The 13,264-nt window shown below is 34.6% G+C and overlaps 2 protein-coding genes across 6 annotated transcripts; both read left to right on the top strand.

The window, feature by feature from the left end:
* Positions 1-3,041: 3,041 nt before the first annotated feature.
* LOC143539399 (uncharacterized) lies at positions 3,042-5,092 on the top strand. The gene is made up of 3 exons (XM_077032736.1): positions 3,042-3,589; positions 3,884-3,966; positions 4,371-5,092. Exons 1-3 carry the CDS (start codon positions 3,434-3,436, stop codon positions 4,984-4,986), a joined length of 855 nt encoding a protein of 284 aa, XP_076888851.1. The 5' UTR covers positions 3,042-3,433; the 3' UTR covers positions 4,987-5,092.
* Positions 5,093-8,127: 3,035 nt separating this feature from the next.
* LOC143541773 (uncharacterized) lies at positions 8,128-13,241 on the top strand. 5 transcript variants are annotated; one of them, XM_077034521.1, is made up of 14 exons: positions 8,128-8,489; positions 8,691-8,799; positions 8,958-9,064; positions 9,150-9,218; positions 9,312-9,872; positions 9,971-10,518; positions 10,801-10,865; positions 11,125-11,193; positions 11,518-11,597; positions 11,877-11,953; positions 12,071-12,210; positions 12,295-12,423; positions 12,509-12,661; positions 12,874-13,241. In XM_077034521.1, exons 2-11 carry the CDS (start codon positions 8,763-8,765, stop codon positions 12,102-12,104), a joined length of 1,647 nt encoding a protein of 548 aa, XP_076890636.1. In that variant the 5' UTR covers positions 8,128-8,489; positions 8,691-8,762; the 3' UTR covers positions 12,105-12,210; positions 12,295-12,423; positions 12,509-12,661; positions 12,874-13,241. The 5 variants fall into 5 exon arrangements, with proteins under 5 accessions (XP_076890636.1, XP_076890622.1, XP_076890644.1 ...); XM_077034507.1 differs by having other exon boundaries at positions 11,877-12,210; XM_077034529.1 differs by having other exon boundaries at positions 8,691-8,807; positions 11,877-12,210.
* The last annotated feature ends 23 nt before the right edge of the window (positions 13,242-13,264 follow it).

Raw genomic sequence — 13,264 nt, 5'->3', positions numbered from 1 at the left:
TTAGCATTAACTTCCTATGAGTCACGTGCAAGTGGGAGATTGTTGGAATACCGTATGCCCGAGGCACATAATTAGGTTAATGTGGCTAGCCGTGTTTGATCCAAGTCGGGTCATACCCAATAACGAGTTAGACACACACCAATTATGTATTTGTTGAGATATGATCTATAAAACAAATACAGAACACAACACATTCAGAAATCGGGTTTCTGAATAATTACTTGAAAGTGTTAAATAAATTAATTGGTTAATTTATTTATTCAAATAATTATTATTGGAATGATTATTTAAACATGTGTTCTTTTATAAAATGGTTTATAAAAGATGGGATGTTTATATATTTTATAAGGTATAAAATATATATTATTTAGACATGTATGCCTTACACCCCATACACTTGGTCAAAGTTGGTAAGGACTTGATGGAGGTTGAGTAACTTTTACTTGACCAAAAACCTAACTTAAGATATGAATGAGATATGATCTCATTTATATAAAGATCAACAAACTTTCAAGATATAATAAGTAACCACAACTCTCTCTTTCCCTCTAGCTTTTGGTTCGGCCAAAGTCAAGAAACAAAAGAGGTTCGAGTCTCGGTTTCTCGTGTTCAAGCTTCCTAACATAGCTCGGTGTGTGTTGGAGGCTCGGGGTATCTTCCATTTGAGGATTTTCCCTTTGAAAGTCTAGCATCAACATCATCATCTTCTTCAACCATCAACTACATCTCTTAAGGAGTTAAGAATGTAAGTTTTACAAGCTTTGATAGTTTAGTTTTTCCGTATTATTTGATCCTTAGTCTCGGGTTTCTAATCTTAAGATTAATGGTAATCTTGAAACAAGAATAAAGGGTTATTCATAGATTAACACACATATGAACTTGTAATATATATATGGATATATGTACATAAAGTTTATAGATAATCACGCTTCCGCCTTTTAATGACTAGTTAAATGATTAACTAAGTCTAAAATATCCATAGAAACCCAACAGATCCTTCTTTGTTCATGGCAGTTGGTTCAATAAAGAATGTAAGTTTGAATGAAGAAAGGGTTGTCAATGGTGTGTTTGAAAACGATGAAAAGAATGAAGGTACGTGGTACTTAGATAATGGTGCAAGTCATCATATGTCAGGAAAGAAAGAGTTTTTTACTACCTTGGATGAAGGAGTTTCGGGTCAAGTGAAGTTTGGTGATGGATCCGAGATCGAAATCAAAGGTAAAGGTAATGTGACTGTGGTAAGTAAGACTGGTGAAAAGAAAACGTTTTGTGATGTTTACTATATCCCTAAGTTGAAGACCAATCTTCTTAGCTTGGGAAAGTTGGATGAAGAAGGATGTAAGATTGAAATAGCCAATGAGATGTTGAGGCTATATGATCAAAATGAGAGATTGTTGATGAAGGTTCAGAGAAATCTGAATATGACGTACAACATCAAGCTTCAGGTATGTTGTAATCCTAATAACTTTGAAGATGATAAGAAAGAAAGTTATGATGTGAAACGATTATGAAAGTGAATGATATTCGGTTTGGAACGATCCCGAATGACTTGTTTGGAGTTCGTGAGAGTATTGGTCTAGAACGAGTTGATGAGAAGAAGCGATTCGAGAAAGAAAATGACAATGTGGTTTCAAAGTTAAGCACTGAAGGAACGAATGCTAAGTTTGAAGAATCGGTGAAGCAAGTATGCTATAGTCAGTTGAAAAGGAGGAACAAATGCAAAAATAAATACACTTCAAGATTAAGAGGGTGAATGAAGGATTAATCTTGAATTATTAGTAAAGTTAAAGGTTTACTTTGTTAAGTTATAATTTAGTTATTTGAATTGTAATAGGATTAGGAAAGGTATGTCTTGAAAAGCAAGTTAAGTAGGTCTATATATAGGGTCTAGATTATTAGTTTTATGAGGTGAGAGTTGAGAGAGAGTCAAGGTGTTTCATCTCCATGTACGTTTGATAAGTTCGTGAAGTTCGTTTGGTATGTTCGTTTGATTATATGAAAAGAGTCGAGGGTTGTCACCCAAATATCGTGTGTTCGTTTGTTTGATAAGTTCGTTTGATTCGATTGTTTGATTCGTTTGGGCCAACATTAATAAACGATAATAATAAAGAAAATACAACCACAACTCCCAACCAGTGGTACGAACAGATGTCCAAGCACCTATGCGGTACGTAAAATTTCCAAGAGGGTGTTCCCAATGAGTAAGAGGACTAGCAAGTAAGCTTAGGAGTACTAGAACAAATTACAAGCAAATACGATAATCAAACATTTGACACATCACACTCTCCACCAAACTATGCACATCCTTGTGCATTTCCTTTAAATCCGCAATAACACTCGACCTGTCTCACAATTAGCCATCTAGTACACGATAACATGGTCCCCACATTTGTTTTATGACAATCAAGTAAGTAGGCAAAGAATTTTATGCGCCTCATTTTACTTTAACATCCTAGGAATGAAGATCATTTATGCTCTCTAGTTAGTCCACAAGACACCTTCACCATCTTCATCTTTCAAGCATGATTGCTTTATTTGAATGACTAACTGACTAAGTGGTAGTAGAGCCGCCAGGTTCAATACTTAGTCATGAATTATGCCGTGAATCCTCAAATACATTCGATGCTAGTCTCTAAATATGGCCCACCAAACCAACCAATCAGTCGGCTTTCAATTTTATCGTCATTATTTCGAGAATTTTTGGGATTAGCGAACATGCCAACTAATCTGAGTATAAATCCACTCTGATACCACTTGCCATGAAAATGCCTTCAAGCCACCATAAAACGCACCTAGTCACCGTAGTGCCAACAATTCAACCATGCTTATAATAAAAGTAACCGTGTTTAGTCCTATGATGGACTCATCAAAGAAACAACCACAACTTCCAACCAACGGTGCAACTAGACGTACAAGCATTTCTGGGGCACATACACTTTCCAAAACATTAAGTCGCTCTTCCGGTGAAACACTACTAGCTAATAAACCCAAACGTTCAATCACAAAATAAACAAACACGAACATAAAATGTTTTGCACACAACATAATAGTTACTTACTTTAGTTGTAAAACAACAAACTAAAAAGGACCAAACAAACCAAATAGACAACAAAACGAGGGTATAAAACATAAATACTCTCTAGTCCGTATTTTTCGAGTTCTGTAATCTCTGCAAAATACGACACCTTGTCTTTAGCATTAAATCCTATCTACTTAACACAAACACTTTACACTCCTTCACATATTTGTACATCATGAATCCCAACTTGTACATCACTCTACACTCACACATTCCAACTCTGAAAAAACATATTATTATTATTATTATTATTATTATTATTATTATTATTATTATTATTATTATTATTATTATATTTAGATCTTACATTACCCGTCTCACTTCTATTGTGTTCGGTTTCTTCAAACTCTCAACATGAGAATACGGAAAAATGCAAAGCTCTCAACACTTTTGAACACAAACGTTGTTTCAAATGTTGTTAATGAATCTTTGCTACAGAAGAATCTTTGTCAGCTCAACCAATCTCCATGGGATATTATCACTTTCCCATCATCTTCTTCACTACAACAGGTAATTAACAATACTTTATACTTGGTTTCATTCAGTTTAATGAATCAGATATAACAAAACAAGTAAAACCCATTTCAGAATAGTTAAAATCTTGTGTTTATTTGCTATAGTTTGTTAGTTCTTGCTCTCTAGGGTTTACCTTGAATAATATTAAAAAACCCTAAATTTCACCATTTTGTTCGTTAAATTGAGCTCAGTGAGTTGAATTGTCACATGGGTTTTCTTTGTTTACCAGATTAATGGTTGTTATTTAATTGTTTCGGTTATTGATTTTATGTAAAACTTTATACACAGTTTGGTGAGTATGAGGTAACTTACTGCAACGTTAATCATGCTGGAAATGGGAGCTTGATTGGTTCAGTTGGAGATTATGAGAGGTAATTCATAATATTATTGTTGGCACCAAGTGATTATTAGCCGCCTTTCGTTTATTATCGACTTATTGTTTCGTCGAACCAAATTAATTAGGGTTTTTTTATGAATGTGTATGTGTAAATGAGTAAATCTTTTTGTATGATTCAATTGATTTATAAATTTATAAGTTATAATCGTTACGGGTTTTGCATAAAATTTGATCTTGTTGAAGATGTAGGTTCAATAAGAACGATAATGCGTATATTATTTGCTTGTTTTGTAAGTTCTAATTCTAATATATCAGAGTACCAACTATGCTAAGAACGCTAATTTCATGCGTGGATTATCATTTGTGTGTTTTTTGATTTATTCATATTCAAAATTTGGATCCAAGGAAAGATCTGTTATTTTCATGTGTGGTGTATAGAAAAATCACTTTTGGTGACGGTTTGGCCTCGTTGAAGACCTTGGAAGGCGAAAATGATAAACTTAGCGATGAAGGTGAAAATGATAAACTTAGCGTTGACCCGAAGAAGGACTACACGGAAAATGTTGGGTTTGAGGATGGGAAAATGAATGATGTTGGAGAAGAATTAATCTTGTTATGTGATGTAAGAGATGAAGAAGGATGGCAATGTGGGAGGATGGTGAAAAATGGTGAAACCATGTGTGTTCACCATGTGATAGATCAGCTGCAAAAACATGCGGTGTGGAGTACAAAGAAGAAGCCCAAGCCCGGGCCTGAGCCCGTGCACGAGTCAAAGGCAGGAACCCGGTCTCGGCAACCCAAGAAACGGGCATCGACAAGCCCATATGAGTTTTATTATTATTCGGGGTTTGGACCGACTTGGGGCAAGAAAAGAGGAACAACCACGGGGAGTAGTGTCTCAAACATGTATGATGACAACAAGATTAAGGAAACGAGTGTGATTAACGATGACATGGGCATACTCGATGACGAAGATGATAAGAAAAAGGGTAAAACGGGAAAGAAGAGAGGGCGAAAGGCGATGAAGGCAAGATCATTGAAATCGTTGATGTGAATGAAGCATTTTCAATTGTTTTGTAAGTTGATCTGGTTTTGTTTTTGTGTACTCTCGATATCTATTTGGGGTCTCCTATATAATTAACATTAACATGCATTTAAAGGCATATGGTTGAACCTTTTTGTTTTATGTTAGGTTACGTAACATGAATATAAAGCCGTGTCTTTTTTATATTATTACTTGGCTAATTGAAATATGTCTCATTTATGATCTATGGATAATAATATATCTTAATCAGTGTCACTCATAATTTTTTACTTTCGTTGGCATTACTTGGCAAGGGTCATCGCAGTTACACAATCACCATATATTCAAACTAATCGATTTCGCTTCCAAGGAATGTGTATTTCTCATTTTGCTCATAATCCTTCGTCAGGCGAAATTAAGTGGAAATCTACGATAGTTGTGCAATGCAAGTTAGGGTTGAGCACGGTTCGGTACGGTTCGGTTATTAGGCGAAACCTAAATCGAAACTGAAGTAATCGGTTATCTGAATATACCAACCATTCGGTTTTTGTTTTCCGGTTATTTTCGGAATTTCGGTTATTTTTGTTTTTTTTTTTAATTCTGTCATTGCAAAAAACATAAAATTAAAAATAAAAATACATATTTTAAGCTTGTATAAGAACGTATTAGATACCTGTTATTTGCCACCTTTTCAAGACTTTGGCCCAATATCACCTGAGCCCAACATCATTAACCGAACTTTGATCATGAACCTAATTTTGGATTTAAATAAAAAGTAGACTTCATAAATAAATAAATAAAGGTCAACATTTCTTTATGAACTCTAAAACCAAGCGATTTGGACAATCAAGTAAAGCCTGTAAAGGTATACAAACCGGATTGTTTCCCAAACTAATCCTGGTCTAAATCAACAAAAGTAAAAATCGGTTTTAGACTCGATGTGAATACCAATGTTTATATAATATAGACTAGGGTATAGATCCGTGTTACATACGGGTGGAAAAACTAACATACGTTATAAATTTAAACAACAAATTCAAGCAACACAAAACTTGTTCAACTTTCGGACCAAAACAATAAGAAATTGGATGGAAAAATTATAATAAATACGAAATTACATGTGCAACATTTGATGGAAAATTACCTTAAATATATTTACCGGAAAACAATTCGATATTCGATCTGGTTTGATCAACCATTAATTGAACGGAAAAATCCTTATTGCATCGTCTCTGATGAACAATCAATTGAACGGACACGACAGTATTGGAGAAATCCATAAACACTGAACTGAAGAAATCCAGAGTAGATTAATCAATTATTGATACATATTGTAGATATCGGATATGAGCGGCCGAAAATTAGGGTTGATATGTTCATGAGGTTGTTAGAGAGAATAATGAGTTTAGGAATTGGGTGTGAATTAGGAATGTTGGACCTGGTTTAACGTTTTATAATTTAAATGGAATAAAATAAAAGATAAATAGAAAATGAAACATTGATTAACTAGAAAACTACACACATGGCATCTAGGTGACATCCTATGTGGAGGCCCTAGAATGATGCCATGTGAAACATATGTATCGCTCTAATATATTAGTAAAATTATGTTGAAGTTAATATGGACAAAGCTAGAAGAGAGATGACAAATCATTCAAACAACATTGGCGGACCTACACCGTGTCGGCTGACCCTTGTGAAATTTTTTTTAAAGGTACACATATGTTGAAATCCAAATCGACCCCTTAAAAATTTTGATGCCGACCCTCTTCTGACCTTTGTGAATTTTTTTGCTAGGTTCGTCATTGTCGAACAAGATCCCACGTAAGCCCAACTATTATGAAACAATTATAGACATTATTGATGCATCAAGCATTGTTTCATGTGAAATTATTATCTAATCTTTTTCACCAATTGAATACATATGATCATAGATTTTTATTATTATTATTTTAAATTATCTTCTTTGAGCTCATCGTTAATTTAAAATTGATAAATGCGTACTCTAAACCTACGGTTTGTTTGCTATTTCATGGTCATGGTAACAACACGTACCCACTAAAATTCCATTAATAACAAAACTTTTAGTAAGGTTTAAACATATTGAGATGTAAACAAACCGAACCCTATATTACTATACAGTATATAATTAACAAAATTGGTGCCGCAAGTGGTCTATTGGGCCACTTGGTGGCACCGTATTGACCGGTAAATTTTGTGAAAGAAACCAACCAAGTACGCGCAAACTTGCGGCCTTATTTAAAGACCATGACCGACAACGCTACCGACCCCCCCCCCCACCCCCAATTGGTCGTTGGTCCACCTCAAGTTTTATATTTTTTTCGTTTTTTAGTTCTGGTACCGTAAGATACATAATCATAGCCGGCCGAATATGTGTCAAGTTATCGCCTCAATGCCCAGGACCGACAACGCTTAAGTTTTACCACTGATCGGGTTTGCCAACCAAATAAACATCGTCTTAAATACCTTTTTTTTCATATATGTTAATGTTTTTATATATTAATTTGACGAACTAATTTTTAAAGTTTTAACCCTCAAATTTTACCAATGGTGTCTATATCGTAACGAATGCAGCCGATACTGACCGAATTCTTATCAACTCATCGTCCCAACACTCAGGTTTTACCAACGCCCGAGCGCAACACGCTGGGTAGAAAAACTAGTTACGATAATAAAAAGGTTGCTCTCTCACAAAGTATATAGTATATGTATATATATCAAGAGAAGCTTAATTAAATACATTTTAATTTTAAAAATATATTATTATACCACATTACTACTAGTAGTCTAGTACTAGTATTATATACAATAATACTTTTTGACTATATTACGTGGACTGAGTCTGACACCAAAAGTCAACATTCATACAATTATTATTTGTATATTCAATAATACTAATAATAATATACCCGAATTCTACATGTCAACATTCAATTGCAGAATTAGTCCCCGGCCCGATCACCCGGTGGGCCCCATTTAATATATATATATATATATATATATATATATATATATATATATATATATATATATATATTTATGGGAAAAATATGTATTTTTAATGTTAAAGTTTAAACCCAATTACTCAAGTCATTTAAGCTTATTTTTTATTGCACAATTCAAATAATAACCAAGTAAACTCGTTTAAAAAATATTCGCCTTCGGGCCAAAAAAATTTAACGATTCTCGGAAACGGCCCTGGAGCTCATTTATGATCGGTTCAATTCAAGCTTTTAACGAGCTGATCTCGAGTAGCTCCCAAAGCCGGCTCGGCTCGTTTGCACCCCTAGTATGGTTACTAATTAAGTTGATTAAATATCAGCTAAAGGCTAAAGCTACCACTTTGCTACTATTTTAGATAAACTGCATTATGATTTTAGCTCTGATTATCAACTCAATGATCATAATATTGCCAATAGTTTTTTATCTGATAATGTTTAACTTTATTCGCAGTTGATTTACCGACATTGTTTTCGTCAGTGACTCTTGCTTTAGAGTCTGATGTGCACCTTGTAAGTATGATCTTGTATTATATTAAATTGCACAAGGTCCTGTCAGTTTTATAACAACTATCTTCTTTAACAACAAAATGCAACACTTGACTTGAGTCCTTGACATATAGTTTAAAAAAATATTTTTTTACTACTCAAATGTTGTCATGAAAATATATTTTACTTGTTGGAACATGTTTTTTTTTTTTAATTTATTTTCAGGATAAAGATCATGTTAAGCAGGCCGATATATATAATCAACCAGTTATTTGTGTTCGTGAAGGCAGCCCTCCTATGCTTGATGCATATAATACCTCTATAACTGGTTTAGGTACAATGGTAAACTCTTTTGTTCAATATAATAATACACTTACATACATTGTGTTAAATTTTCATGTATCGTATGATTACCGAATGTTACAAGAAACTTGCGAGGCTTGACCGGCCACGTAATTTTTGTAAACGAGTTTTTTCCACTCAATATTGCAGTGTTGGGTCCTATTTCTAATGAATCTTTGGGAACGCAAAGTCTCCAATTTGCACAGAAATGTTATCCTATGCAGAAAAATATTCTTTTAAGACTAACAAATGAGCAGGTTGGCTTTCCCTTTATAGTTTACATACACACACACGCGCGCGCATATTTGTAACTAAGATGTTACGTGGCATGTTGTTTTACAGATTTCTCCAGGTATATGGTACTTTGGCTTATTTAATGGCATTGGATCAACAAGTATCCAATCGAAGATGGTAACACTAACACCGTTCTTTTAAGCATGCTTATAGATTTGTTAAAAGTATCATGCTTTATTGTTAATGTGATTATATACCTTTTTGTAATAGATAAATGGAGGATCATGGTTTTCTTTTAGAGGGAATGTGAGCATTGAAGGTTGTATGGGCCAATCTATCTCGGGCCAGTTCTGTAACCAAACCATTGACCAACTTTCTTGCGTTGACCATAATTCAACACAGGAAAACTCGGTTTCTTGTGGAAACAACTACGAAAGCTCGTGCAGTGGTCCAAACGAACCGAAAGTCTTCACTTTGGACTTGTTTGGAGTTTCCGAAACGATAAATATCTCAACTTCAAAAGTCAAAGTCAACCAAAGTCAACTTTCAGACGCTACAAGTAATCCTAGTAGTATTGGTTTAATGTGTTACGTTAGGCATGGTGCAATGGCATCATCATCGGTTCATGATTACTCGGGTAACATCGTTGATGCACCTTTAGCTATACAATCCCCAAAAGTTGGTCGGTGGTATATTACCATTTTACCCCTGGGCCTCTCAAATGGAACAATGGGGAATGTGAATGTTTGCTATTCGTTGACGTGGCAAATGCATCAATGTCCTCAAAATAAAGCTGGTGTGAACTGTACGTGGGAGCGATACATGCTCCAGGTTCGTTATAACTATAATTAGCTCAACTTAATATCATATTGACCAGTCGACATGTCGTTTGATGCGGTTTTGACTTTTAAATGTTATTTTATTTGCAGACAGTTTTGAGGAAGAACCCCTCTCTTCCTTTTGAATCATATTACATACCCGCAACCAATAACGGATCTTCACGTTCACCTAATTTTCTTCTCGAGCCTCTTCTTAGCTACAACTCACTCAATCAAAGTCAAAGTCAAAGTCAAGATTTTGCGTGGACGTATTTCGTAGTAGACATCCCATTGGGTGCAGTTGGAGGAAGCATGCATGTTAAAATAAATTCAGATACTAAATTAAATTATGAAATTTATGCATTATACGGTGGCTTACCATTGGAAGATAAATGGGATTACTTCTATGTGAATTCAACGAGTAACAGTAATGGTTCTATGTTCTTTAAGTTGTATGATTCAGATGAAAAAAATATTGGTTTTTATATTGTCTATGCTAGAGGAGGGACTTGGGGTGTTGGTATAAAGCATTTGACTTCTTCTAGTCAAAGTCAAAGTCAAACTACCATTACGATTTCTGTAGAAAGATGCCCGAGAAGGTGTTCTTCTCATGGAACATGTCAAAATGCTGTTGAAATGAGTGGATTGTCACTGTACAGGTATATTGCATATAGACATGTATCACAACTCATCATATTTCAATAAAGCTTGGTTTTTTATGTTGTATCCATGCAAATTTTTACATTTTGATTTTTTTTTTGGGATTTTTTCACATAAAATGTCAAGATTCCCATTATTCTGTTGGCAACATTCAAAAAGAAAGGTCAAACACTTTCTTGAAATTACGTCTAGTCAAACGTTGCGTTTATGGTACAAAGATATTATTCTTGTTTGCTCATATTTCTTCGACTGATATGATTTATCATTATAATTTATTTCAGTTATTGTGACTGTGATCGTACCCATGGAGGCTTTGACTGTAGCATTGAACTTGTCTCTCATCGAGGTAATACAAAATTACAAATGATCAAATGTAAAAATGACGTTTTTTATTTTCGTTAAGCAGAGGGGACCCACTGTCACATCTTCATATTCATGTGAATATGTGATCATATATGTGGAATGTGGGACCTGTAAAGTATTTAGATTATTTGTTGTGTTTTCATCAAGGAGGGGTGTGGGGTGAATGTCGATGCCCTGCCAGCTGTCCCCCTGCATCGAGTATGATATAGTGCTTAGATATAAGCTACAAACTATATATGCAGGATGGACAAAACATCGACATTCACGGGCTTCTGAATTCGGTTCTCAGCCTTTTGAACGTGCATATAGTGGTATGTATAATAGCTTATCAGTACTCTTGATATCAAATATGTGAAGTTACCAAAATACCCTTTGTGCTTTCATTAATGCGGGATTTTTAAACATAGCACACATATTTGTAATCAAGGGTAATTTTGGAATCTTATTAAAAGTTTCCCCTTATATAGTCTACAAACCCTGTACCTTATGTGAAGTTACCAAAATACCCTTAGTCTATTACAATATGGCTGGATCCTTTACATAGTATACACATAATAACCTTCAAGGATAATCATGGAAACTATAAGAATGTTTTCAGTGAGCCTAATGTAAACATGTCCCTTGAAATTTTGTAGGGCATATACTGCAATCGGTTTCGCTTATTGCATCAAATGCTGCATTCGTGCTTCCCGCTTATTGGGCCTTACGTCAGAAGGTAACGATATGTTAAGGCAATTTTTTAAATACCTAAAATACCCTTTTGATGGAAATAAAATTGTTCCATGTGAACCTAATTCAAGTGTTTTTGACTGTTTTCAGTTTCATAGATTAGATATATTTTCAAAGAAAGTACTTTCTGTAACCATTTTTTATTTCATATTGTAATTTAATCTGTTTGTAATATGTTTTTAAAAAGTCAAAACTGTTCTCTCTTATCCTATTTGTTTACATATAATCTGAACATAATAAATACCTGTCATTCTGTTAAATGCAGGCATTTGCAGAGTGGGTGCTCTATACATCTAGTGGTATCTCAAGTGGCTTATATCACGCATGTAACGCTGGCATCTGGTGCGCGCTGTCTCTTCATGTTTTGCAGGCTAGTAAAATTACTAAAAACCTTAAATTTTAACTTAAAACACAATTGTTATGAACTTTTAACAAAATATGTCATTGATGTTGTTTCAGTTCTTGGATTTCTGGCTTACATTCATGTCAGTAGTAAGCACATTTGTATACTTAGCCGCCATCAATGAAGCTTCAAAGAGGACAATTCATATAGCCGCTGTAATCCTTACAGCGCTCATAGCAGAAACCAGAGCAACAAGGTATACTTTACGGGTTGTCCCATTTGGCCATTTGCATAGAAAGTTGTACATCCCCTTATTCATCGGTCGGTTTCCTTTTCACAGATCCTCCAACATTTTTCTTGTGGTAGCAATTGGAGCAGTCGGTCTTTTTGCTGGTTGGTTGATCGAGTTCTTCACTCGTTTTAACCGATTCTCGTTTTCTGCACAACCTTTTATGAATATGATACATAGGTGAGAATGATATTGTTACAAAAACGGATATGAAATGTTTGGATATCGAAAATGTAACGTTGTGGGAATTTACTAAATGTGGCAGGTGGCAAACGCTTAAAGGATGGTTTCATAACTTTATAAAAACGCTTGTTAGACGCTTTTGGTGGTTTTTTGTGCTTGCGGGATTAGTTGCAGCATCAATGGCTGTCATAAGCTGGAGTCTTGCATCAAATGAAAGTAATTGGTTTTGGCACAGGTTAGTGGATACCTAATATGATAATATAGTAATAGGGCCCACAAAGTAGAAAATAAACATTTTATGTGTGGGGTCCGATTACAAATATGACTAATCGGACCGACAAAATTGGAAAAGGTCAGCCACTAATTGGCTGACCTTGTGTTATATGTTGAGTTAGATCAGAAATTTCTTATCTCGATAATGTTTTGATTACAAAAGTTTGTTTGTAGCGTGTGGCATGTATCGATATACACGGCTTCCTTCTTTTTTCTTTGCTCAAAAGTCGACGTAATTGACTGTGAGAATCAAGGGTCTACAACCAGAGATTATCAGTTGACTCGACAAGATTCTCTCTCGAGAGGTGAAGACCAACAAGCCTGCATGTAGCTTATGGTTCAACGATTTTTATAAGGCGAGTTGATCATTAAAATTACTTCGCACACCGCCACATTTGATGTATGGGGTTGTTTGTAGTTAATACTACAATGGTCTGAAAAGTAATTTTAGTGGTTTATAAATCACCTTCACAAGCTTGTAGAAGAAACAAAAATGTAAATGAGAGAGAAAAATGGATAGATTTTAAAGTTATGATTGTTTGGTCATTAGTAAATTAATTTTTTT

This window comes from Bidens hawaiensis, unplaced genomic scaffold (assembly GCF_021521415.1).
Source record: "Bidens hawaiensis isolate Kalapana, Puna unplaced genomic scaffold, B.hawaiensis_p1.1 tig00000820_1, whole genome shotgun sequence".
In the NCBI taxonomy this organism is placed as follows: Eukaryota; Viridiplantae; Streptophyta; class Magnoliopsida; order Asterales; family Asteraceae; genus Bidens; species Bidens hawaiensis.
Note: the sequence above shows the minus strand (reverse complement) of the source record. Positions and strands in the feature narration are given on the sequence as shown.